General features: G+C 39.5%; 8 protein-coding genes across 8 annotated transcripts; 5 read left to right on the plus strand and 3 right to left on the minus strand.

Moving 5' to 3' along the window:
- Positions 1 to 298: 298 nt before the first annotated feature.
- OGAPODRAFT_15309 (uncharacterized protein) lies at positions 299 to 2775 on the minus strand. The gene has a single exon (XM_018353643.1). It carries the CDS (start codon positions 2753 to 2755, stop codon positions 1505 to 1507), a length of 1251 nt encoding a protein of 416 aa, XP_018213296.1. The 5' UTR covers positions 2756 to 2775; the 3' UTR covers positions 299 to 1504.
- Positions 299 to 2775, plus strand: OGAPODRAFT_74787 (uncharacterized protein). Its single transcript, XM_018355929.1, has one exon. It carries the CDS (start codon positions 355 to 357, stop codon positions 1432 to 1434), a length of 1080 nt encoding a protein of 359 aa, XP_018213295.1. The 5' UTR covers positions 299 to 354; the 3' UTR covers positions 1435 to 2775.
- A 565-nt stretch (positions 2776 to 3340) lies between these two features.
- Positions 3341 to 5030, plus strand: OGAPODRAFT_74789 (uncharacterized protein; the record flags this gene model as incomplete). Its single annotated transcript, XM_018355930.1, has 1 exon — positions 3341 to 5030. The coding sequence occupies one exon, from the start codon at positions 3341 to 3343 to the stop codon at positions 4838 to 4840; it is 1500 nt and encodes a 499-aa protein (XP_018213297.1). The 3' UTR covers positions 4841 to 5030.
- Positions 5031 to 17568: 12538 nt separating this feature from the next.
- On the plus strand, positions 17569 to 17871 carry OGAPODRAFT_6263 (uncharacterized protein; the record flags this gene model as incomplete). The annotated part of the gene is made up of 1 exon (XM_018355791.1): positions 17569 to 17871. One exon carries the CDS (start codon positions 17569 to 17571, stop codon positions 17869 to 17871), a length of 303 nt encoding a protein of 100 aa, XP_018213298.1.
- Positions 17872 to 19238: 1367 nt separating this feature from the next.
- On the minus strand, positions 19239 to 21519 carry OGAPODRAFT_15310 (uncharacterized protein). The gene has a single exon (XM_018353644.1). It carries the CDS (start codon positions 19870 to 19872, stop codon positions 19651 to 19653), a length of 222 nt encoding a protein of 73 aa, XP_018213299.1. The 5' UTR covers positions 19873 to 21519; the 3' UTR covers positions 19239 to 19650.
- On the plus strand, positions 21265 to 22866 carry OGAPODRAFT_11155 (uncharacterized protein; the record flags this gene model as incomplete). Its single annotated transcript, XM_018353263.1, has 6 exons — positions 21265 to 21289; positions 21317 to 21398; positions 21638 to 21707; positions 21800 to 22474; positions 22616 to 22681; positions 22744 to 22866. The coding sequence occupies 6 exons, from the start codon at positions 21265 to 21267 to the stop codon at positions 22864 to 22866; spliced, it is 1041 nt and encodes a 346-aa protein (XP_018213300.1).
- OGAPODRAFT_81190 (translation elongation factor 1-alpha) lies at positions 21601 to 25194 on the plus strand. The gene has a single exon (XM_018356494.1). The coding sequence runs from the start codon at positions 23048 to 23050 to the stop codon at positions 24425 to 24427; it is 1380 nt and encodes a 459-aa protein (XP_018213301.1). The 5' UTR covers positions 21601 to 23047; the 3' UTR covers positions 24428 to 25194.
- On the minus strand, positions 21601 to 26817 carry OGAPODRAFT_81191 (uncharacterized protein; the record flags this gene model as incomplete). Its single annotated transcript, XM_018356495.1, has 2 exons — positions 21601 to 26610; positions 26704 to 26817. 2 exons carry the CDS (start codon positions 26815 to 26817, stop codon positions 24589 to 24591), a joined length of 2136 nt encoding a protein of 711 aa, XP_018213302.1. The 3' UTR covers positions 21601 to 24588.
- Positions 26818 to 27018: the final 201 nt, after the last annotated feature.

A 27018-nucleotide genomic window follows, 5' to 3' on the forward strand; every position in this document is an offset into this window, starting at 1 on the left:
ACTCAATTGATGTACCTATAATGTTACAGAATTATATCAATTTGATGATGAATAAAACGTCTTGATCCCATGCTATCTAATAAGAAGTCATTTTGGGGCACTTCATCATCCTACGTAAGTCGACTTTTGTCTTCTAAGATCGTCATGGATAGATCCATTTTGAACATTCTGCTTGTAAAATCACAATTTGGTATCTTGCTTCAAACTTCAATGAGAGACTTTGTCACCCTTATTATAATCTGCAGAACTCAAATATTATGAGGAAAAAAATGCGGCCAAGCTGTCTTTAACTTTGAATATTTACGACTCTTAAAAATACCATCTTAGATTCGTTGTTCCAAGCTGAACTTCACTATGCCTGCCAATTTGACTTTTGACAAGATGTTGGATCAGGACGAGTCTGATATATCGATCAAACCTGATATCCCTCAAACGGAAATTTTAGGAAACCCAAAACCTAGCTCCCACCGCAATGCGCCGTCAGTGGAGACCGCACAGCCTCAGTTATCTAACACTGCCAGTTTTTCCACGTTTACTAGCTTTGTCAAACCTCAGAGTTACTTAGATCCAATCTTGGAGAACAACAACATTAAAATTAGAGAGAATCAGTTTAGTGGTGGAAATACATTAGATGAGTCGGTGCTCACCACGTTAGGCAGAGACTTGTCTAGTATTGGAGATAAGCTACTTTCTATTCTATGGCCGCTTAGATTGCGACAGAAACTCATGCTCGTTCGCAGAGTTAGTGAGCATTTTTCCTCAAGAGGAAGTATGATGGGGAACACAGATTCCTTGAATCAAGACATTAATTTCGAAGAAAGACCAAATACGGAAATCGCCAATGAATATTCGAAGGAGACCATACAAAAGATACTTGACTGGGATTTATGGGGTCCGCTGGTATTCGTTCTTTCATTCAGCCTGATAATAACTTACTTGCAAAGTAAAACGTTGAGTTCTGGTGGGGCTGATTCTTCCGAAACTTCCCAAATATTCAGCGCATCTTTTTCCCTTATTTGGATAATACTCGCTGTGCTGTCGCTCAACATACAGCTAGTGTCCCCCGTCTCGCAGATGACGGATAATGGCCAACTAACATCCGGTGTTATAGGCTTAACATTTTTTCAATGTATGAGCATCCTTTCATATACACTATTTCCAATTGTACTTGGTGGGTTAAGCTCTATTTTCATCTCGTGGAAATTGCTGAGGCTTGTTATAAATTCCGTTATGTTTCTATGGTCTATTCTATGTTCATGGTTGATACTCGCCATTGTCAATAACTGTCGAAAGATTGGTACAGCATCATTAATATATGATATGGCTGGAGAATCGTCTTTTGATCATAATGATGGTGAAAAGCGAATTCTACTCATGGTCTACCCGATTGTATTGGTCTTTGGTCTTCTATCATGGTTATGTGTTATAGTGTGAGTCAATTGTATTAGCTTTCAATCAAGAAGTTTACGTCAAGCTAATCCAGACACTATTTATCTGTATCACGTCAAGCAAGGTGTGTATCATCGACTGTAACTTCCTCCTTCGCAACTTCCTCATTTTCTTCCTCTTCGTCAGCGCCAAATTCCATGGGGTCGAAAGTACTTCTGCGTATATCACGCTCATTAATTTCTGTTCTAGTTGGCTCTCTGATATTGAGATTGATCACATCGTAACTGAGAGCCCTAAGCTTCGGTTCTATAATGTTGTCGATGCGGCGCTTCTTGAGTTCAATCTTCCCCTTTATTGGAACAAATAGAGCAGTTGAAGTTTTTTCATCAAAAGTGATGCATAGTTGGCGAAATAATCCAGCACTACTGGACGTTCTCGAATTGCTATCGTAATCCCTTAATTTACGATATGTGAAAATTTTATCACTTGATGGTTTGGCTTCCTCTGGAGACGAAACTGGGGCATTTTCTGTAGTGTCTCTGAGCAAGGTGTTCACAAGGTCACAATCGTTCTCATTTGCAGTGTACAACGTCATAAAATTTGTGGTTTCACTAAGAGAAATTGATTTAAAAAGCGGCGCTTTGATATCCAACGGCTCTTCAGCTTTCCGTTTGTTCGTTCTCTCTTTCTTAAGAGAAGATGAGCTTGAAAACTTTATGTCATAAAAGCTCTGGTCTAGCATGGATGTGTCTGGCAGTAAACTCCAAACTTTTTTAGCTTTTAAATTATTTTTTGATGGATGTAGCAATTCTCGAGCGTTCTCATGTTTTTCACTATCAGCAAACATCCTTTCAACTCTTCGAAGCTCAGATTTAGCATCAAAGTCCTCCCGCTTTCTCATTCGGAACTTGGACAAGGATGAATCCGAATATGAGGGCATATGGGCGGATGTCCTGTCGGAAGAAATGTATTGAGTCCTGCGCAAGAAACTGACGCTATCTTCTTTAGAAGCAACGGTTCTTGTTGGATCTGTCAGTAAAATTCTGTCTTCGGGATGAAGCATAGAGCTATTTCCAAACTCTGGTGATAGTGCAGATATTGATGACAACGTATTTTCTTCAATACATTTGGGGTTGTCTAGCAAACTCAAATGTAATCCCAAATCGTCATCCAGAGTCACTAAGTTACTAAAGTGATCTTTGCGGAAAACTGAGGAAAGAAGCGAGGAGGCCGTTAAAGGGTCACCTTCCAATGATGACTCTAGCTCTACCATTTTCGGGGGACATGGCGGTGGAGGGAGATCATTCAAATACCTGACTTTGGCAACAAAATCCTGTCGTGAAGCCGGAAATGCAGATTGTGGCATTATTGATTAGAGGCCCTATTTTGAAGGATGGTTTTTCGCAGTAAGTATGTTCGTCGAAAGACTGACTGCTCAAAAAAAAAACACATTTTTGCACTAGCCACAATGTTGTATTCATACTAGCCAAGTTTTTGGTTAGATCGTAATAATTACAATATTTCCAAATTATTGTGTGAGATTGCACTTCAAAAACTTGATCTCTTAAACCAAAGCTTTCATTCAAGCTTGTCACAACGCAGTGAATATAAGATGTGTTTGAGAATCTGGTGAAAGATGGAAACTTATAATGGTCTCCCTTTTCACGGGCTCAAATTTTGCAGCACCTCTATCAATACTGCTCAAAGATCAACTTTGGCGTGGAAGATTGAGATGCTGGGCGGTACTTTTCATAATGATCTTCTAGCTGATATAAATGTCTTGTTAGTTGGAAGCATTGATACCCCAAAATACCATTTTTGTGCTCAGAGACGATCTGATATTAAATTTGTTTTACCTGATACAGTCAACACTATTTATGACCTTTGGACCCAGAACAAAGACATAGACCCATCTATTATCGATAATTTTCTCTTGAGCCCATTCCATGGAATGTCGATATGTCTCTCCAGGCTGTCTAATATAACTTCACCGCAATTCCATCGAGACGTTATTGCCAAAATTATCGTAGATCTAGGAGGTAACCCCACTGAATCTTTAACACCCTCCCACAAGGTTGTCGTCAGCATTGAAAAGTCAGGTAAAAGATATGAAAAGGCCATTGAATGGGGGATTCCAGTTGTCCATCCCAAATGGGTTACTGATAGTGCCGAACGAGGAGCTGCACTACAATGGAAGTATTACGATATCACCACAGTCAAACCCGAGATGATTGGTTGGGGCAGCTGTCTAGTTTGGCATAAGTTGGATAGGTCACCGTTCCAACAAGTGTGCGTAAGGCCAGAAAATGATACAATATTTCCCGATAAGAATTCCGAACTGGTTGTTCGAGAGCAACACCATCCTTCTATGTCGCCCAATTCTGCTCATCATGCCAACTTATCGACCGCCTTGCATCATAGTGGTAGTCAAATTTTCAACAAAATTGGATTTTACCTTTGTGGTTTCTCTGAAAACGAGTTTTTGAAGTTGAAATCCGTGATATCGGATGAAGGTGGCGATATCGTGCCTGATACTAGTGCGAATATCATCGTTGTACCATCTTACTACTCTTATTCCGATGTCCCCGGAAAACTCAAGAATCTTGCAGACTTGAAGGGGATAAAAATTCTCAATGAGTGGTTTATCGAAAGAAGTTTACACTATTCCAAGTTATGCTTTGATCAGTGGTCGGTGCCCAGGATACATACCACTCTCAAATTAAGTTTAAAAGTTGCATTCTCAGGATTTGTGGGCATAGAGCTTCTACACGTAGAGAAGGTGCTGAAATCTCTTGGTTGTTGCCCCACTCGAACTTTTGACCAAACCAGTGATCTCTTGGTCATCAATATCACAAGCATAGGTCTCACGGAACAACACTCCCCAACTATTTTTGACAATGACTATAAAAGTTTACTATCAGTTCCCTGTCCGATGGAGCTCGAGGCCCCATTATCTAAGACCATGAATAAGGTATTAGCCGCCAAAACTTGGGGAATCCCTGTGGTTTCTTTTGCATATATCTGGAAGGTGACCGATACAGGAGACTTACCTGCTCTTCAAAATGATTCTTTCTGCATCTTTGCTTCAAATCCTATGGAGAGGAGGACAAAGGGACAGTTTTCTCACCAAGCAGAGATGGTTGACACTGAATTGAAGAGCACTATTGAGAGTACTGCATTAGGGAGCAACGGGTTACTCTCACAGGATGGCTCTTTTGGGTCTTGCGTTAAAAACGAACAACCATTTCCCAAAATGAGTCAACATATAACATCCAAAAAACAATTAAAATCCATTAGACTGGCGGGAATGGCCTCTGAGTCGCGTTTGAACACTCTGTCAACCCTACAGCAAGAACGCCAAGGTTCGCATTTTGATTCTGGAAGCTCCAGCAAAACAACTGAGATTCAAGTTTTAGAACTCCAAGCCTCAAGGAGTCGCAGAAAGAACTGAAATGCAGATATTGGAAGCGGTAATAAACTATGATCGCGACAGAAGAAATTGCTCAACTCTAATGTGCGCCATGTTTAATCTCAATCAGCTTATTAGTATCTCGTATATCTTATTTCAATACCTATCACATATTAACGTTGGATTGACATATTGCATAGACTATGTAGAAATGCTATCTGATTACGATCACGCCTGGACTTTGTTTTTCGATTTTTCAACTTCTGATCAGCTTCTATGTTTTAAAAAAACGAGGCTCTAGTTTACGTAATCTACACGGTTGCAGAAAATTAGAACAATCTTTCAAACTTCTGATCACCATAAACCTTGTTGTCGAGATGCAAATGGTTCTTTATTCATCATTCCGCCTATACGATACCTGTCGTGACAGAATATTGTCACCAGTACACAAGCTTGTCTCAAATTCGTTTCACAAAAGAGGAGGGATTGCTTGTTTGTGTGATCATCTTTGACTAACCGAATAAGTGACCCATGGGTCTGCTTGATGGGGTAGATCTGATGTTGGGGAGTTTCAATGTATAAAATTCGATAACGGGGCTATCTCTATTTTGTAGCACTTATAATGGTATCTGCTCAAAAGAGATTCATGGTAGCATTATCTCAATACCCATCCTAAGCTTTAGCAGCATGTTTTTAGATGGGGGTAGAATGCTTGCCTAATTAAACATGAAAACTTATATACTTCCATGAAACTCTTCGAGGCTCTAGTTATCCTCAAATCTCGGATTACCTACCACTCCCTCGGCCAAAAGGCGCCAAAACTTACTGCTTGGTATACCGTAATTGTGAGGTCTACCTTTTCAAGGAGCAGTCGTTAGATGTTCCGGTACTTAGGGACTTCACTAAACAAATGCACATTATCAGTGTTAATTTAGCTATCAAAAAAAATATTGCACTAATAGTCCTCTCAAAGTCTCAATATTTATAACCGTAGTTGATAATAGATAGTGAGTGTTTTTTGAGCTTCATTAAAATACGAAAACTAGAAGGTATGCGAACTAGTCTTTTCTATTATGACTATTTGCGCAACGTTACATCAAAATAATATATGCTTCAAATATTCAGCTATTAAGCATCTGACGGAAAATATTCACACTATATCTAGGCTGGTCATTGGCGGACTGGGTATACCTCCTTAGTAAAGGTTTAGGGCGAAAGAGAGGGCAGAAGTTATTTAGTCTAACTAATAGCAGTACTTTCTTAGACTAAGCCTGAGTGGATGCAGCTCAAGACTTTAATGGCAGCAGGGTGTAGATCTATGTGAGCAATAAAAAAAATTGCGCTATTTAAATTTCACAAATTTTAAATTTGATTGAGTCATAATCCCTTGATATAGTTCATTCAATCAATTGTGATAATCAGAACACAACTTGACTGAGCCGTGTGAAAACACTGAAGCATATAGTGTGCAGATAAGGCAATGATGTATTTGCTAACTAGCTAAAGACAATAAATAGTAAAGATAATAGTGCTCAAGGAAAAGGATACTCAAAAAACTCATTTGATAAAATCAAGATAGGCATGCAACGTGTGGAGCCCCTGTTAAGTCACTATGTAGTTATCAATTATTCAGATTGCTCAATCTCGACATTGAAGAGTGATACAATGCTAGAAAGGAAGCTATTAACGCTCGTGAAAAAAAAGATCTACAGCCACACATATTAGTTTAATTGGTTCGAATCCGAAAAAACAACACTTGTTGCAATTCGTAACTCTGAGCTATTGAAGAGTCGGACGAAATGGCATCAGGAGTTCATCCATGTAAACACTATCCTGATGTCTTGGCAGTATGTAATCGAGCTTTAATTTCATTAGTGGATAATACCCGTACTTTAAAGTTAAATAAGCATTCAACATATCAACGTCGGATTAAGGACCACATTCAAAAAGGTCACTTGATTATTGAGCAAACTCCTGCCAAGCATTGTAAGACCTATTGTTGATCGACAATCCTTCCCAAAGCTACACTTACCCCATGCTTATTGAAAATGAAATTCAAAAACTTATGAGATACAAGACTGAGATGGTTATTCTAATAATGCGTTCAGTCCCCAATTAGGGTCTGGCCTTCATGGTTGGAGAAAAAACTACGTAGGGATACCATTACTTTGATGTTGCCTCATATGAGATGAGAACAAGTAGTTGCTGATATGAGATAGTCAGAGATTGATCATGGCTGTGCGGCTTATCCTGATATGAAGGTTTGTGGGGTTTTAGTACATGCATATTATGTGCACCAGATCCTGACGATACTAATCTGGATCATATACGACTAACAAAATGACAAGGAAGGGTTTCTCATATTCAGCTTATAAGTAATTTAGTTAGATCAACGATTAACTATTCGATACCTAGTCACAATTTTGAAGGATAAATAATGACTGTAGACATGACTTATTATAGCTATGTTTTGAACAGTCATCAAGCCGAGTATACTACTCCATTAGCCAAACATGGACGCTCCAGCATGAATTGCCTTTGTTGGCAGTTCAAGAAAGGAAACGCCGTTGCACTTGATGCACCGTGCAATCCGGTAGATTCTTGTTTGAGAATTCATTTTCCTTCTTTGCTATCACATAATACACTAGTTTTTTTTTAGGATAGTAGTTAATTCCTTGTTACGGCCGGCACTCCAGAATGAAAACCCGTCTGCAATAAAATTCATGACACCTCACACTCATTTGTATGTAGTTTTTTTATCAACAAGTATTCCAGCTGGCTTACATTGGGGAAACATCTACGAATGCCAAGTGCGGAAACTTGCTACTGACTTTCGTCTCAATATGAGTACTTCAATCGAAAATATCGCTCATTAGCCAAATAACGGATTGGCTTGTTGTAGCTGATTTTTCTGATATTGGGAACCGCGATGGCGGGTTGACTTTTCAGCAATCATTATTTTTAGAGTCTGCCTATGATCTTCTGAGCTGGTGTTAGAGACTACATAGGTGACTTCCCTTGTGTGCCCATTGAAGACTGTCAGCCCGTTAAGATTTATCCTGAGCTTTGTTTCAAGCGTAAATCCTTTTTTACATACTCAACTCTGAGTTAATTGCACCTTAAAGACCAAAAACAGGATGCATAATATTTCCAAGTGCCATATCCTTGTAAGAATCCAACAAGACTAGATAGAGTATTTAGTGTATTTCCTTTTTTTTACCAATATGAAAGATGCAATGATGTAAATTCAAATCGACAGTGAAAGTGCAGATGTTTTTTTCACACATCTCAGTATCCACAAAACTGGTATCTGTCTGATGTGGTGTTAACTCCTACGGTTGACAATAAGTATATTAATCGGTATTACACCTAGGATCTTCTATATACCGAAAGACTAGACTCAAAGACTGATTTTACTCCTTTGTATCCTTGACATAGATGACACTAAATTTGCACAACAGTTGAAGCGGAGTGTTCACGTATCGGGAAAGTTACCTTTGAGGTTATTTACTCTTAATTCTCTATCGAATATCAGTCAGCTAGTTGTGATATCACAGTATGTGTTTCATCCTAAATTGAAAGATACGTCGGTCAAAGATCACATATATACGTTTTATCATAACAAATTGGATAAAGTAGCAGGGCTCTCACGTCACTACACCTAACAAGTTCAGATGGTTGTGCAAGCGCCAAAGATAAGATTTCGGACTCTGATAGTCCGAAGTTGCGCATCTATTTGTAGGGTGAAACAAGTGGGGTCGCAACATTCTGTGCTTTCTTTTTCAATGGATATAAAAAGAATTGGGGAATCAATAGGTGCGCAGCGTTCACGTCATCTAATGGTTTTGAAGATATACCAGGTTTGATTTAAGGTTCTCATTTTTACTAAGGAGTTTGGACTGATAGCGAGTACAGTTGTTGGAATGCTAACTTTAACTGATCTGAAGTTGTCATCTTTTGGATAATTTAATATACCTTTTACTACCTTATATCAGTAGTTGTATAAGCTTATATTTATAAGATTTATATGTAAATCTTACCAATTGAATGTTCACTTAAGATGAGGGAGAATCTAACTGTATTTATAGTAGATTCTAATACCACTCTAAATCTTTAGTGTGCTTTCTGAAACTTATCTCTAATCCTAACTGATTAGGATTTGTTTCACATAATATTTATGCAGGAGATGCATATCTCTGCATAGTCACGTGACATATTATAGACTAATATCTCAACACCCTACCATAGTCGTATACTATGTCAAAGTTTTTCAAATTTCCATTTTAGTCTCAAAGATTCAAATTTTGGCTTATCTAATGCTTTAGTAAGTGGATCAGCTAGATTCATGCCTGATGATACATGTTTTGAGATAAAATCATTGGAGGTTAGATGTTGTCTGATGAAGTGATGTCTTATATCAATGTGTTTTGTTCTTGGATGAAATGCTGGATGCTTCATCAAAGATAATGCTCCGGTATTGTCACAATAGAGTGTCGGAGGTTCAGAGGATTTGATTTCAAGTTGATCAAGTAATTGTTTTAACCATAAGAGCTCTCTGAGAGCATCGCCTAAAGCCATATATTCCGCTTCTGTTGACGATAATGCCACTGTTGTTTGTTTCTTAGATCTCCAAGTAATGGGAGCACCTGCTAAGATAAAGACATACCCTGTAACTGAGATCCGATCATTCGGATCAGTTCCCCAGTCAGAGTCGCAGAATCCGGATAATTTGAAATGGGAGTCTTTGGAGTAAACAATTCCCAAATCGGCAGTGCCCTTTAAATATCGCATCACATGTCTGGCTTTAGCTAAATGTGATTTGCGTGGATTTTGTAAGAAACGACTTAATTTTGAGACAACAAATGCAATATCAATCCTTACTGTGTTAGCAGCAAATAGCAACTTCCCTACCATGCTGCGGAATTCAGTAGGGTTGGATAAAGGAGGATCATCGGAAAGCACCCAAGATTGAGTATCACAAGGAGTGGAAACAGGATTACAAGCAGAAAGATTGTAATCATCGAGCATCTGATGAATATAAGTGGACGCAGAGAGAGCAATAGAAGGAAGAGACTGATGTATATCTAGTCCAAGAAAGTGGCTTGCAGTGCCAAGATCTTTCATAATAAAATGATGAGAAAGAAGAGATTTGGTATGAGTAATACGTGCCTGAGACGTAGAGAGAATGAGGAGATCATCCACATAAAGAGCAACATAGATCAAAGGATGAGTGAGCGAGATATAAAGACCAAACTCACATGGAATTTTGCGGAAACCAGAAGAGGCTAGTAGAGAATCAATCTTGAGATTCCAGCACAAGGGGGCCTGCTTCAGACCATATAGACTCTTCTGAAGATGACAAACAAGAGAATCCTGACCCGGATGAACAAAGCCAATGGGCTGAGTCATATAAATCTCCTCAGCTAGATCACCATTAAGAAAGGCCGTAGTGACATCCATCTGATGAATAACCATATGTTTTTGAGCAGCAAGAGCAAGAAGAGTGCGCACACTTTCATAACGAACAACCGGACTAAAGGTTTCAGTATAATCAATACCCTCTATCTGGCGAAAACCTTGAACCACAAGACGAGCTTTAGGAAGATGACTTGGGAGTTTCTCAGTGAAAACCCAACGACAACCTAAAGCACGTCGACCCTTAGGAAGAGGGACCAAGGACCAAGTTTTATTTAGATGGTGAGCCTCCATTTCTTGTTGCATGGCCTTAGACCAAACAGATGAGTTTAAGGCCTCGGTGACCGAGGTAGGAACGTTGGAAGAAGAGACAGCTGAGGCAGCGTCAGCAAGAAGAGCATGAGAGGCATCCGCATTAAGTCGCCGCATAGGATAGCGGGGAGGATCAGGTCCAACATCAGATTCAGAAGGATCCCGAGGATGCACAGCAGGAATAACGGGAGTTAACAATTCGGGGTTCATAGAAGCGGAGGTTGGTGGAGGAAGAAGGGAGGGTTCAGAAGGACACTCAGGACGAGGAGCAAAAGTAACAACAGTAGAATGATCATGTGCTGATTGTGAGTAGGGAATAAGAGATCGTTCAACGGGATAGTCAATCAACTTAGAAGATATAGGCACAGATGGTGCAGGGGAATAATCAGGAGAAATATCCACAGTAGGATCGGAAATAGATTCCAAATTAGATTCAATATGATCAAGTGGAACGAGCTCCATAGAATCAGAAGACTTATAGTCCATAGAGTCAGAGGGAGTATAGTCCGGATCAGAAGTAGAATGAGACAAAGGACGAGACGAGACATCGGATATACCTCTAGGCAATATTGGCACAGTAGAGGGGTTCGGTAATGACGGCAGAATTCCAGAGGATTGCTGCCTATAGGACTCGGATAGGTCAAAAATGGGAACACCCACAGATTTTCGAGTTTGGTGTAAAAACGGAAAGTGAGAGTCGGAAAATGTTGCATGTTGAGATTCAGTAAAACTGTCAGCAATAGGATCATAAAAGATATAAGCTTTGCGGCGGGCGCTCACTCCCATAAAGATGCTAGAAGTGGACACCGGAGAAAGTTTGGAAGACCGATGAACACTGGGAGTTAAAGGATAAGCCTGACATCCAAAAGGATGATACATTGTATAATCTGGTTGAGAATCAAACCAGCGCATATGAGGAATGTCCCCATGAATAGAGGATGAAGGTTCCTGGTTGATAATGAGAGCAACGAATTTCAGTGCCTGAGGCCAAAACATGTCAGGACAACCAGAGCTAGCCAAGAGAATTCGAACCCGACTAATGAGAGTCCGATGCATACGCTCAGCAACGCCATTTTGATAGCTGGAGTAAGTATTAGTAAGTTCATGTTGAATCCCTTTTTGTTTGAAGAAAGTCAGTAACTGATTATTGCAGAATTCAGTGCCATTATCACTTCGAACTCGCATGACCTTATAAGGGAAACGATGAAAGTGATTTTCAGCATAAGTAATATACTCTTTCAATAGCTGAGAAACCTGAGATTTATGTTGTAATGGGTAAACGGCCACCATATGAGTGAAACGATCGACAATGGTTAAGAAAAATCGTTCATTTTGTGTACCTTTTGTGTTAAATGGGCCACACACATCAACATGTAGTAGTTCTAGAGGAGCTTTGACGACTGTTCGTGAAACCTTGGGAAATGTTGCAGTGTTTCGTCCAAACTGACAGCTTGCACAGAGTTCTTTCAAGATAGGTAAACCCAATTTGCGAGAAGTCTTTTCAGATGGATGTCCAAACCGTTGATGAGAATGAGAGTCCATAACTAGATTAGCCTGTGCACAGTACTGGGGAGAGAATATGCATTTGAATAGTCTATTTGGTTGATAAGTAGCAAACAGTTTATTGTTGACAAATAGTCCTGATTCATCAACGCGAATTCCTCCTGCTTTAAAGACTTTACAGAAAGCAATTAAGTTCTTTCCGGCCTCAGGAACATAATAGACATCTGTTAAAGTAATATCCTTACCATTGTGATATAGTAGGACAGTTCCTTTTCCTTCAATTTGACATCCTGAAGATAAACCTTGCAGATAACCATGATATTTTTCAAAACTGCTGAAATGGTTTCTGTTGTTGGAAATATGACAAGTAGCTCCCGAGTCAAACCAATAAGCATCATCAATATGAGGAAGGGGTAAGTTTCTCGCTGTGTATACCTCACCCATGGTTCTAAATGCTTCAGCAACAAAGATTTCGCCATAAGTATCATCATCTTTTCCAGTTTCATCACTTAGAAGTGACTTCTTAGAGACTGGAGCAGGAGCACGACATTCAAAAGACTTGTGTCCTTCCTTTTGACATCTAGTACATATGATCTTTTTCTTCTTAGAAGATTTTGAATCTTGCATTTGCTTAGATTGATTGATTGTATACGCAAATGAAGGTCTTAACTCATTTTCAGCATATGCATTTTGTAAATCCATGAACGATAGTCTTTCTAGTTTGTTGACAAACAACTTATCTTCAAGAGAATCATCGTTCAGTGTTGAGAGGCACAATAGAACTTCAACAGTCTCTAAATCTGGTGCAATAAATTTCAGATCTTCTGCGAGCATCCTAAAGTTTCTAATATGTTCTAAAGGAGAAGGGGAATCTTTGTTCATTTTCTTGTACCTAAGTAATAAACCACGCAAACTTATATTCCCGTAAGTTTTGTCAATGGCTCTTATATGATCAAATCCGGACATCACATTTTGATCTAGGACGTCAATAACATTTTGAGACAAAGTTTTCAATAGGAGCACTTTCAAGGCAATATCACATTCTTGAATAACGGACTCATCAATAAGGACGTCATTTTGAACATTCAATTGGCCAGTCTTATAGTACTGGTAAATATGTTCACTTGCTAAAAGTAGATATTTTTCAAATCTTCTTTTCCACTCCAGATAGTTGTTGGATGACATAAGCTTCCATGTTTCTGAAAATGGATTAGCTAATTGGAAGTGGCTGACAGGGCTCATAACCTGTTGGAATGCTAACTTTAACTGATCTGAAGTTGTCATCTTTTGGATAATTTAATATACCTTTTACTACCTTATATCAGTAGTTGTATAAGCTTATATTTATAAGATTTATATGTAAATCTTACCAATTGAATGTTCACTTAAGATGAGGGAGAATCTAACTGTATTTATAGTAGATTCTAATACCACTCTAAATCTTTAGTGTGCTTTCTGAAACTTATCTCTAATCCTAACTGATTAGGATTGTTTCACATAATATTTATGCAGGAGATGCATATCTCTGCATAGTCACGTGACATATTATAGACTAATATCTCAACAACAGTTTTATGACCATAATCTGTTGAGATGTTAGTCGAGACTAGGTCATGTGATTATATGCATGATAATGCAGATGACACATGTATATACGCAGACTTGTGTATCTTGTATCAAGGTTGAGTGAGAAGTGCTAGGCTCTACTTTAAGTACCGGGGCATTTCTCACCTAGATATTTGAACATTTACGTGATCTGAAGTCTCCCATATATACCAACTAGCATAATTTGTACCATTAAGAAACATGTCCACTGAAGAGCAAGCTATGCAACAATTACAACGTAATCTAACAATAGTCAAAGAATTTTAAGGATTCATGGATGAGCCTTGAGCCTGTTGGGCCTACTAGCACACTTATAGTCAACTATTTTGTACATGAAACATGAATCCATTCAATCTATCCAGTTTTCTTGAGACTGCAGGAACAGGACCAAAATGTCCTTTTCGAAACTGGACCCACTAGCAGGTTCCAGCATGCCTTAATGCCAAAAAAAAAATTTAAGCTCTGAAGAGAGGATGGATACATTTATACTATGGGGATTTTGTTTGTGTACCACTTGAGTGTAAGAAAAGGATATTGACAAGTTATTGAAACAAGCCCTACATGGATTGGAAGTACACAATGGAAATATAGAAGAAAAGGTAGTGTGAATAGGTCAAAGAATGAAATAGGTCAAAGAATGTATACTTATTGAGTAAAACAAAGGGAACTCCACTCTTTTCATGTCTATCTAACTAACAAAGCACAGAATGTTGTGACACCACTTGTTTCACGCTACAAATAGATGCGCAACTTCGGACTATTAAAGTCCGAGATCTTATCTTTGGCGCTTGCATGCGCTTGCATGACTATCTGCACTCAACCAATGAAGCAAACTTTCAATCAAATCAGATTGCTTCCTCCCTGTGCACCTTGTGCCTCAAATAGAAAGCTGCTCAAACCCAAAGTATAAGAGAAAATCCAATATAGAATGAAAAAAATTGAGTGCTGTAGGATTACGGTAAGTGGACTACATGGGTACATCTGTGCTCTTACGGAGAAGAGGTTTTACCAATTAGCTAAAGCTGAAAATAAACTCTTGATGTGTCATGTGCATAGATGAGTTGGGCTGTGACACGAACATAAAATTAACAGACGATAAAGGAACTGTTGAGATATTAGTCTATAATATGTCACGTGACTATGCAGAGATATGCATCTCCTGCATAAATATTATGTGAAACAAATCCTAATCAGTTAGGATTAGAGATAAGTTTCAGAAAGCACACTAAAGATTTAGAGTGGTATTAGAATCTACTATAAATACAGTTAGATTCTCCCTCATCTTAAGTGAACATTCAATTGGTAAGATTTACATATAAATCTTATAAATATAAGCTTATACAACTACTGATATAAGGTAGTAAAAGGTATATTAAATTATCCAAAAGATGACAACTTCAGATCAGTTAAAGTTAGCATTCCAACAGGAACAGATTAGGATGGGTATTAATGAACTAGGTGGACATCAAGATACTAGAGATCAGAAGTGTTCGTCACCAAAGAGCTACTCTACTATTAATTCATCTGACTATAGGCTTAAAAGCAGGTAATTCAAAATAGAATTGTCTACAAGGCTCTATCGAATCTTGCTCTGGTCAGCATGCAACCTTGTTTGCTTGCTTTTCATTTTTGAACCTGTCCCTTCTGTAGTAATCAAGTTTACTTTTTCCTCGGATACTATGAAGCAAAATATTTTTTGGTAGAGTATATCAATCCTATCTTAATTGCGGGATATATGCAGGCACAGAAAAAAATCCTGGTACTTGAGATAGTTCCAATGAATGGGTGGCATTTCGATAAGGTTTGGTCCTTTTGACTAGTTCAGGCCAATTGACCTATTATAGCAATTGGTAGCAATTGGCACTACTTAGATTTCTGGATCTTATAAATGAGTATTTTGCAACTGGAATGTATTTCTGAGATTGGTGTAGCTATTATCCGTGGTGACATTGGTTTGGCAAAACATGTTTTCATTTCTTGTTTCAGATTTTTTAACTGAAGGGAAATATGAGACTTGCCTTCAGCTTAATTAGCATGGCATGGGAGGGTTACCTTGATCAGGTAACGTCCATTATATTTCCAATAACGCATACATGTTTACCTAATAGTAGCCCATATCTATTCAACAGGCAGTGGCCCCAAAATCTTAATAGATAATTGAGATCAGCATTCGGTGTAGCTATGCATGTTTCACCCAATCAGAGTCAAGTGAATGAAAAAGAAAAAGCCCCTTAACTTCTCTTTAAGACCATCATTCTCATGCGCTGTCTGCGTATTTGTCCAAGAGGCATGGATTGGAAGCTGTCAGTTTCAACCAAGATAATCTATCAATAGTCTAGTACCACCACATTTCTTTCCCTCAGATTTCACAGCAGAGGCTTTCATTCGATAGATTAGAGTCTGCGGTATTTGATTAAGTTGTGGCTTCTTGTCGTTCGCTATAGACTTGCTATGAAATAAGTGCGTTAGCGCATCCGACTTACGAAAGGCATGCACAGTTATTATGTTTAATCAGTGAGACAATAAAATCTTTTCATAAAGCTTCCACATCCAATTGTAATATTGGTTCCTGCATACACTTCAGCAAACTTATGGTCCTGAAAATTTTTACGTTGACTGGTGGAAATTTCATATCTGGCTAATTGACTGATAGGTTTCTAAGTAGGGAGGTCAACGATACTATGAACTAGATTACTTTGATGTAAGTAATTTATGAACAAGATCGTTGAAGCCTTTTTTTTTGGTGAAGTTCTGGCATCGTAATCCAAGAATCAAAATATTCTTGTTGTCATTGAGCCGCAAACCCCTAACTTCAGGATAAGAAACATGATTGCATTATCGCAACTGCTACCTTCTAACGCACAAAGTAATAGCTTCAAACGTCAATATATATGGTCTCCTGACAGCAAAAAGCAGGTGCATGTTATTTCAATCGCCATACCATCTTGATGATTCCACCAAAACTGTGACCATTCGCTCAGTCAAGATCTATTTGCCCTAACAACTGCTCTAGCCATCAAAGTCTTTAGCAGCTTCAGCCATAAAAAAGTCCAAGGTTCTGGGGCAAATCGGGTCATACTATTCTGTTTCTTTAAATTACTATTGAGAATAGAACTCTCAATCCATAATATTATAACAGACTGAGAGCGATTCAGCATCTTTTACAGTGTCAGCATTACATAAATTTAGTTTATCAACTGAGTGAGTATCGGGTAATCCTCACTAATCTTAAACATAGTCGACTGTATTTAAGAGAATAATACTGAACATATTCTTTTGCGGCTGAACGCCCCTTCGTTTGGCTTCGTATGAAAAACGATAGAAGAAATCTCACGAGGTACTACTGTATTCATAGCAAATAGAGTTTCCTCTATGTTGTTGTTATACGGGGTTAGACCACATATAATAGAAAGTTGTTTCACAGTCAGAATCCCACGATGGCCAAAGGCTCTGTGATTCGCAAGTACATTAGTAAGATATCATATCTAGGGACTTATCTGAAAATGAGAATTTATTCCACAACCAAATGTGATCTGGAAATGTGGAGGTTGCGGTGAATAAATCTAGAGAAACTTTCAAGGATACGGCAACACGTAGATAATATTTATGTTCAGACAAATCATAATCAACATCAGGATTGCATGACCTGACCATTTGTGAGTGAAGCTTCTTTCTTCGAAGAAAGGAACTCTAAGCGAATAGGTGACGTGTGATTAATAAGCTTGTCAGAAAGAGTTCCGTCAGAGAGTTCCCCCTCCAGTGGACGTATATTCGATGATGTACAAGATCGGGAACCGTAGACCATCGTTAGACCCCCCACGATAGGATCTGAAGAGCTGAAACTTATTTAGATAAACCTTTTGCTGCGCAGTCAATTTCAAAAGGATGATAATAATCAATACACCGAATCTTGATATTACTCAGGACTGCGACATATGTTATTTGAACAGGATAGGATAGAAGCAAAGTTTACAGGCCTAGATGGAGGTTGCATGAAAGCAAGTCGGGCATCGAATGATTCACATTCGGGTGCAACAGACAATCTCATAGAGCCAAACCTTAAAGTTACCGCAGTGAACAAAGAATTAATGTTCAAACTGGACTCTACCGAGTCATTGTGCAAGGGATCCTGTACTGCTGAATATGAATCGGTTTCTGCTTGCAACAAGGAAGTCCTGCTCATTGAAAAAGCCTGTAGACACTTAATCAACCGTCCCAAAGACATGTCAAGTGGTTGATAACCTTATGTGCTGGCTGTAACCTAAGAAACTAGCTGATGGGATCTTAGGAGACAGTTTGGTGTCGCGAAGGAAATGGCGATGAAAAATTTTGTAGTTGTTGCATAGCTTGCTCTTCAGTGGACATGTTTCTTAATGATACAAATTATGCTAGTTGGTATATATGGGAGACTTCAGATCACATAAATGTTCAAATATCTAGGTGAGAAATGCCCCGGTACTTAAAGTAGAGCCTAGCACTTCTCACTCAACCTTGATACAAGATACACAAGTCTGCGTATATACATGTGTCATCTGCATTATCATGCATATAATCACATGACCTAGTCTTGACTAACTCTTAACAAAAATGAAGCTCGACAACTACATGTCTACGGACGAAGGCTCTATTGAAAGAGAACAAAGCCAGGATAATAAACAGATGATAATCTAAGTAGCGCGGGCCACTGCTCTGTTAATGAAAAGTATCCAGGAGTACTACAAAACAGTTGACGTGGGCCAAGAAGTCCTGCTTCTGTGAGAGAACACTAAAACGAGAAGATGAAAGTCCGAGGCGCACGTTGATTGGAGGCGTTGTGATAATTAGAATAAGGCGAGCTCTCGGATCAATTTAATGACCTTGGAAATGGAAACTTATGTTGATTCCAGAGCCATGTGAGACGTATAAGCTCCTCCATTACATCTCCCTCGCTAATTATTTGGCATTATTGGATGGTGAGGTCACTGTAGTTTGTTTATTTGACCTCCATCTAGTACGAGCAATTGCAAGTATTCATAAGTACCCAGGTGGTAGCTCATACCTTTTTTAGCTCTTCAATCTCTCGTTATACCTATAATGCACACTTGGGGGGCCTCAGTCTTAAAAGAACAATAATCAGGTATGCGTTTCAGATACTTGAGCGAACGTTTGATTCTGGCTTTTATCAAGTCGCTTTTGATCTGAACTATCTCTTCGAGTTCCACAGGACAAATGCAATGTCAATCCGAACATCCAGGGCCCCATGACATTTTTTCTACCGGCATGCCCTGATGGTGATAGTCTGCGAAGTTCACAGTTTAGTCGTTGGAAAAACATAGGGTAGTTCAAACATTGTAAGGCTGAAGCTTTTTATCCACATGGAGCATATATAGATGAAAAAGATTGAAAGATAGGGAATTATGTAAACCTATTGTTCATTCCGAAAGCCAAAAACGAAAACGGGAGCACAGCAGATTTTTGGTCCTAGAAACGGTGCAGTACCAGACTTGTCTGAGTTGGTTCTCAAACTTTGTGGTGCTGATCGAACGGGGGAAACAACAGACTGTGATGCGTATCAATATTACTTCTACTACAGAAAAAATAATAAATTTAAATATTAGCACTTTTTATAATCGAAACTTAAACACTAATACAAATAACGACCAACAGACCTTGCCACAAAATGAAACGAATGACGATTTTAGCCAACTGTTCATATAATACTAGTGGATCTTGCCGATTTTAATAATAGCAACCTGAGTCTTGTGGTTCACATGGAAAGGGAATCAAGTGGCATCAAATGGAGATGCTAATAGTCGTAAAAGCTCATCGAAGACATACCATGAAGGCAAGATGCTTTGACTCGGGTACTCGAGCCAATGTCATCTGCTGGCTTAGTTACCCCATAAATCCATAAATGTGTTCAAGGTATTTCAACAAATCATCTTCCATGATCAGGAGGTGGCAGAGTTCTGAGCGGTCTTTCGGACAGGTGGTGGAATATTGCATTAGGGGCTTTCATATTGAAAATAACTTTCCCATCATCTTTTTTGCAGTGCCAAGCAAACGAGGATGGCATCTTTCTGATATAACTCAAGAATTTGGTTTTGGGCTTTAGCCAAGCACCAGTCTAAATTACTTCTCCCCGGTAGATAGTTGCCATCACTTGGGGGTTTATTTGACATCTGAAGCAAAATCCGTTTTTTAGTTGAATTACCCAATGGGCCCCAGAGCTTGTAATACTTAACCTGTAAGATAACCATCTGTCTTCTGTAGTTGAAGTGCTCATAGCTAACTGGACGGCTTTTGACGTATAACTATCCAATCCCCGCTTCTATGTTCGGAACTGTTTAGGAAATTGAAATATCCCTGTCTGTGCACACTTCCAAAATTTAGTGAGTTTTATGAAGGATCGTCCGCGTCGTTTACTGTTGTCCTTTCTGAGCATACCATAATCGAAAATGCATAACCTTCAATCCAGGATAGAGCGTATAAGTCGTCTCATAAGGGAAAAGATAAGATTTCATTTCCTGCCCCGATTGCCCTGGGGGGTACTTCAGGCGTTTCTATTATAAGTCAACTTCAACGAAAACGCTTTCGTTTTATTTCAATTTTATTTTCAGTTTGCGTCCCTAAAAATGGCAAACGTGGTTTTGAGCCCAAAATTAAAAAACGGTCAGTCTATTCTTTTATCCTCCTTGTCCAGTTGTAAATCAAATGAAATGATCATAGCTATGTGGCTTGTAAGCTAGAAGAATGCTTGGACTGAGCGTCAAATTCCCATCATTTAAAAGTGCTGACGCTTTTTTTCAATAATGTCTTGTGAAAGATTCCATCACCAAAAATATATTTCAGAACCACAATATTGGCTAGGTTCATCATAACCAATGTATATCATTGCGTAGGTCATCCTCAAATTTAATCCTGATACTCAACTCCAAAGTTAGAAGACGGGTTTGTCATAATCTCAATGGTCTTGATAACATGAACGTTTCACGCCGGTATAAAAAAAGTGGCGTCTCGAATGAGTTCTGAATTCATATGCCAGTATATGACAGTCGATACTATTGCCATCGCTTCCTGTTGAGACGAATTTGCAAAAAGATGTAACCAGATCTCAAAATTCGAAAAATAGGCTTGATGTGGCACAGGTCGCATGGATATAAGGCCATCTCTTGATTGGTGATCTGGATCCCATGTCCACGGATAATCGTAGTTCTATGCTCCAGAAACTGTGCGAACCATTCGGTGAAAGCATAAAGCTTATCGAGTTCTAAAAAGCGTTCAAGACACACACGCTGAAATGTGTAAAAGAGTTGCAGTAGTGAAGTGGGAAAAACCTACTGATCCTTAAAATGACTGACTGGCCAGGTGAAAACACGCAAGAGATAAATCCAACAATTGAGAATAATACAGTAATGAGGTTGACTTCTCGAGGTTGATGTCGTACTCGACATTTTTTTAAGACGCTATAAGCAGCTGTTATAAAGGCCCCCCTAATAGGTGTGTCAGTAAAAAGTTTCGGCACCTAGGGCCCTATGAACGCCAAAGAGCTGAACAGTTGATCATTTTCACATCTGTGCGGTAAAATTTCCGTGAAACTGGTGTTATATTTCTGTTTCGTTGTGATTTGCATGCATGACTCCGTGCTCAAAATGGGTGCAAAATCTGAACCTGAACGTAAGTTTTCATGACAGGTAATGACAGTAAGCAAGGTTAGTTCTAAAAATACTGTCGCTAACACGATTGATGTCCTTGATATTCGTGAACTACTGAAACCCAAAATATGGTAAAGTAATTAACTCTTTAGCAAGAGAGGTAAATCAACAGCTGAAACCTCATGAACGAATTCATTCAGCCCTTTTATGAGATGGCCGCTGAAAAAAATACATTTCCATCTCTTGTATTCGACGTGTGTATTTAAAAGAATAGTGAGCTCTGCGGTCGATGCTTTATCAAAATGTATAGTGTATATACCAAAAAGAAATTTTGATTTTGATATCTTTGGCATCATTCGACCTGAACTAGGAAGATCAAGCTTGCACGCATACGTTCTCCGTACCAAGACTTGATTGTCTCCCTCAAAGTAAAAATTAAGGTAAGACTCGTTGGCTCCTATTATATTCATTTGAATAAAGATATCATTTGTCTTGCATCATAAAGCGTGCCTTCAATACCTAGAGAATTTAGATTTACTTAACTCTGAAAATGATCAGGCCCCGAAAACCAGTCATTTTACTTGCTTCTGTGGTCTGTATTCTTGTGGTTTTTGGAATTGTAAGCTCTCGAAATGAGAAATTAAAAGCAGAGATACAAGAGGAGGCAAACCATTTGCTTTATCAATGGGAAACTCTCGAAAAGACTTCCAAGTTTGTTCACAAGCAAAACTATACAAGTGAAATTTCACCCGAACCTTGTACTGTGATAAATCCCCTGACCAATCAATTTTTTGATCTTCGACCTTTAGGTGCATTGGGAAACGATGGGCTGGTACAGGCATGGAATGCACGCGGCTACGATTATGGTCGAAACTTTTCCATAGGTATTTGTTCGACCCCATTAAAACAGCCTCAAAGTCTTCCAGAGTCAGATTTTGAAGGTGTCACAAATAAAAGTGAGGTTGGTGGTTATTATACTGATACAACAGGTCACAAAAAATCCATAGGACAGATATCAACGACTCCAAAATTCAGAGGACGGAAGCTGGTTCTTGAATACACAGACGGTAGTGTTTGTGAAGGCTTCAAAAATGATGGCTCACTAAAAAAGTCGACCATTTTATCGTTTGTTTGTGATCGGGAGATTATGACAAAAGCATCGATCTCTTACGTGGGTTCCCTACATGATTGTTCCTACTTTTTTGAGGTGAGAACTATTCATGGGTGTCCGACAGCCGCAAAGAAAGACGACAAGGCAATAATCTGGATTTTCCTTTTCATTTGCTTGTGTGCTGTTGCGGTGTTCTTTGGGGGAGGTTTTATTTATTCACTTTTCAAATATAACCAGGGCCGTCAATCAGTTTCTCACTGGAAACGCAATTCTTTCACAGCTGGAGTGAAAAACCTTGCTCAGGTAAGTCAACGTGAGGAGATTTACAAATAACTAGATACTAATATCGACTCAATCGGCTATAGAGGGAATTAGTGCACAATCAATATCGTGATAATGTGCCAGAATTCAACAACTTTTTCAGCTCATTTTCAGGAGATGAAAACGAGTTGATTGATGCACTGGATGCGCAACAGAATGAAAACTAATAGACCATTTAGCAGTCTTTATCGAAGGTGAACAATTAAATTAAATCTAATTACCCGGCATTAACTTCCGGGTAACCAAACTTTAAGGCCGAAAATTTTTGCGATGAGGCGAATTGAATAAGGTGGGAATTGACCTGAAAAATTTTCTTCAGCAGCTTTTTCAAAGACTGAAAACTACAAAATGGGTAAAGAAAAGACTCACGTTAACGTCGTTGTTATTGGTCACGTCGACTCTGGTAAATCTACCACTACCGGCCACTTGATCTACAAGTGTGGTGGTATCGACAAGAGAACCATCGAGAAGTTTGAAAAGGAGGCTGCCGAGCTTGGTAAGGGTTCCTTCAAATACGCTTGGGTTTTGGACAAGTTGAAGGCTGAGAGAGAAAGAGGTATCACCATCGATATCGCTTTGTGGAAATTCGAGACTCCAAAGTACCACGTCACTGTTATTGATGCTCCAGGTCACAGAGATTTCATCAAGAACATGATTACTGGTACTTCCCAGGCTGACTGTGCTATTTTGATTATTGCTGGTGGTACCGGTGAGTTCGAGGCTGGTATTTCCAAGGACGGTCAAACCAGAGAGCACGCTTTGTTGGCTTTCACCCTTGGTGTCAGACAACTGATTGTTGCTGTCAACAAGATGGACTCTGTTCAATGGTCTGAGGCCAGATTCGAGGAAATTGTCAAGGAAACCTCTAACTTCATCAAGAAGGTTGGTTACAACCCTAAGACTGTTCCATTCGTCCCAATTTCTGGTTGGAACGGTGACAACATGATTGAGCCTTCTTCTAACTGCCCATGGTACAAGGGATGGCAAAAGGAGACCAAGTCTGGTGTCGTCAAGGGTAAGACTCTTCTCGAGGCCATTGACGCCATTGAGCCACCTGCCAGACCATCTGACAAGCCATTGAGATTGCCATTGCAAGATGTCTACAAGATTGGTGGTATCGGTACTGTTCCAGTCGGTAGAGTTGAGACTGGTGTCATCAAAGCTGGTATGGTTGTTACTTTCGCCCCAGCTGGTGTTACCACCGAAGTCAAGTCCGTCGAGATGCACCACGAGCAGCTTGCTGAGGGTCTTCCAGGTGACAATGTTGGATTCAACGTCAAGAACGTTTCCGTCAAGGAAATTAGAAGAGGTAACGTCTGTGGTGATTCGAAGAACGACCCACCTCAAGGATGTGCTTCCTTCAACGCTCAAGTCATTATCTTGAACCACCCAGGTCAGATCTCTGCTGGTTACTCTCCAGTTTTGGACTGCCACACTGCCCACATTGCCTGCAGATTCGACCAACTGCTCGAGAAGATCGACAGAAGAACCGGTAAGAAGATTGAGGAGAACCCTAAGTTTGTCAAGTCTGGTGACGCTGCTATTGTTAAGATGATCCCATCTAAGCCAATGTGTGTTGAGACCTTCACTGAGTACCCACCATTGGGAAGATTTGCCGTCAGAGATATGAGACAGACCGTTGCCGTCGGTGTCATCAAGTCTGTTGAGAAGACTGCTGCTGGTGCCGGAAAGGTCACCAAGGCTGCTCAAAAGGCTGCCAAGAAATAAGCAAGTAGCTTCGAATAATATCTTACTTCAGCGAGCTAAATAGTTCCAATGCTGAGTATGGTCTTCATCATGGGCTCAATGCCAACGTAAAATTCAAGTTCAAAGTTTTTACTTGATTACATGTTTGTTCGCTTTTTGCCATTGAATCGACTGATCAAATATTATAAACTATTACTAGGTGCTTGTCCCAAACCTCTGGCAGAATTAATATTGTCAAGAATAGTTTTGTTAGTGCGGTTGTTTGTCTTTGAAACCAACTGCTGACTGGCGATTGAAGAACTTGAAGAAACAGTGTTTTGTAAATTTGCAGTCTTCGAAAGTTCGTTGATATTATCATCGCCAGAGGATAATGTCTGATTTTTCCTAGGAGCCGTAGGTACCACTGAATATGCACGCTCCCTGAAGGAGATACCAACTTGCCTCATCCTCTTACTGTTTTGTAAGTTGTTTGGGTCTAGTTCGTTAAACCAGTTTGTGTTTTCGTCAAACTCATAAATATGGTAATCCACGCCAAAAGGTTTAGGTTCAAACATGTAGATTGTATGCAATGGCACATCCAAGTCCCCCACAGAGTTTTTGTTCAGATTCAAAAAGTATGCAATCAAAACCCTTGCCACAACTCTGTGTGTGATAATTAATATATGATTCGTGGTCCTCTCCAGCTCGGTTATCAAAGGCTTGAGCCTTGCAATCACGTCCAAGTATGATTCGCCACCAACACCAGGATACCTGTAGGCCATTTTGTTTTCCAACCTAGACTTGAATTCTTCGGGAAAACGCTTTTGAATTTCTTCATATGTCATACCGTCAAATTTTCCACTTCCCAGCTCGTCTAACATACGCATTTCCTTGATATCATAGAAGTCATCCGAAAAGTATTTAGCCGTCTGTACGCTGCGGCGGAGCATCGACGTGAAAACCGAAAACGATGGCTCCTCAGGGATACTTTTATTCAGCTGAGAGCCCGAAACTAGACTAGCGTTTCTTACACTGAATGCTTTTAACTGGGCTTCCCTAAATTGACGCTTTTTGAAATCCATGAATTTTGCAAGAGCCTTAGCAAAAGCATGTCCTCTCGGAGTTAAATTTGAATCCCCACCAATTCTCCCTTTGACATTATCCTCTGATTCACCATGTCTGGTGATGAATATTTGTCTAGGACTTAAATTAAAATTCAGAAAATAGTAAATGATTTGTGATGCCAAAAATCCCCGTATATTACATGCAATAACCTTACGGCCGACATCGATCATCTTCACATATTGAAAATTTTTGTCCTTTTCTTCTTCTTCATCAATAGTTTCATACGCAAGTTCATAATTCTTCAATCTTCCGAGGAAATCCTTGATTGCAAGTTCGGGTTTCATATTCCGGTAATCAGGCCCTTGTAATTTGAGCTGAATATTATCCTCCAGTATTGTCCTATCATTACAAATACTCTCTAGAAAAAGAACTTTGAGTTGTCCCTTGCTCTTTTCCATGATCATATCAAGGACAGTTTTGCGCCTCTGCTTGGTTGAATTTGTGGCATCAAAAACGCCAACACACCCGTCTCCCTCCAAAAGATAATGCAGTAGGTTATCCAAAGTTTCTTTAGCCCACTCCTCTCTCAGAAGGATGTTGGATTTGTTATCGGGAGAAAAGAAACTGGCGTCATGTAATGTGCCAATCTTCTTGTCGGGTAAGGGTGAGTTTTCTGGTCCTACATTGGCGGCCTTTGCTCTTCGTGTAGATCCAACGTTAAATATTTTGGCATTAATTTGAAGCCAATTCAAGTATCTGACAAGCTTGTTGCTTAGATAGGACTTGCCTCTGGCTGGTAATCCAATCATAACCACTACCACCCTTTCACTTGTATTAACAATTGTCCCATCCGGGGATGTCTTTGACTTCGTCTGGCCGGGGATATCAAGGGTCGTTTTGGCAGGCCTGATCGAGCTAGAACCCATTTTGTAGGGCTCCAAATGTTGATTGCGATCAGTATTAGGTTTCGTGCTATCATCATTTATATGTTTGCTAGTTATATCATCCTCATCTTCACTTAAATCAAGAGGAGACATTGCCATTCCGGCACGTGGTGACGCGGTACCACTAACTATAGGAGTATCGTTTAACGGTCTTTTGTTGAATGCAATTGTAGGGTTGGGCCCCACTCCTCTTGAGCGTTGTGCAAGATCATATTTCTGAAGTTTTTGGTTGAGTAAGTCCAATTCGGGGTCACATGTTGCGTCATCTGCCCGAGTATGACAGCCAATCATATCTTCCTCATCACTAACCAATGCTGATTCTCCATCATTTGTTTCATTATTTAAACTCTCTTTCACTCTTGATAAAAATCTGTCACTTTTTGATGGGAAAAACGGAGGTGAGGTGGAGCGGTCGCTTGCCATATTAACGCCAATGACTCAGATCAAAATGGTATCTCTGGCTGTTCAATGCTGTTGTGTATATATTTTTGCCCCTGAGTTGTTTTAGTTATGGCCTGATGGTGACTGATTATTGGGAGCAGGAGAAGCAGTAAGTGAGGCGATTATTATCGAACTGAATTTGCCCGCGAACTTATTATATACAAAGTTTTTTTCTCAAGATAT

The sequence above is a fragment of the Ogataea polymorpha genome (genome assembly GCF_001664045.1).
Source record: "Ogataea polymorpha strain NCYC 495 leu1.1 chromosome Unknown OGAPOscaffold_1, whole genome shotgun sequence".
In the NCBI taxonomy this organism is placed as follows: domain Eukaryota; kingdom Fungi; phylum Ascomycota; class Pichiomycetes; order Pichiales; family Pichiaceae; genus Ogataea; species Ogataea polymorpha.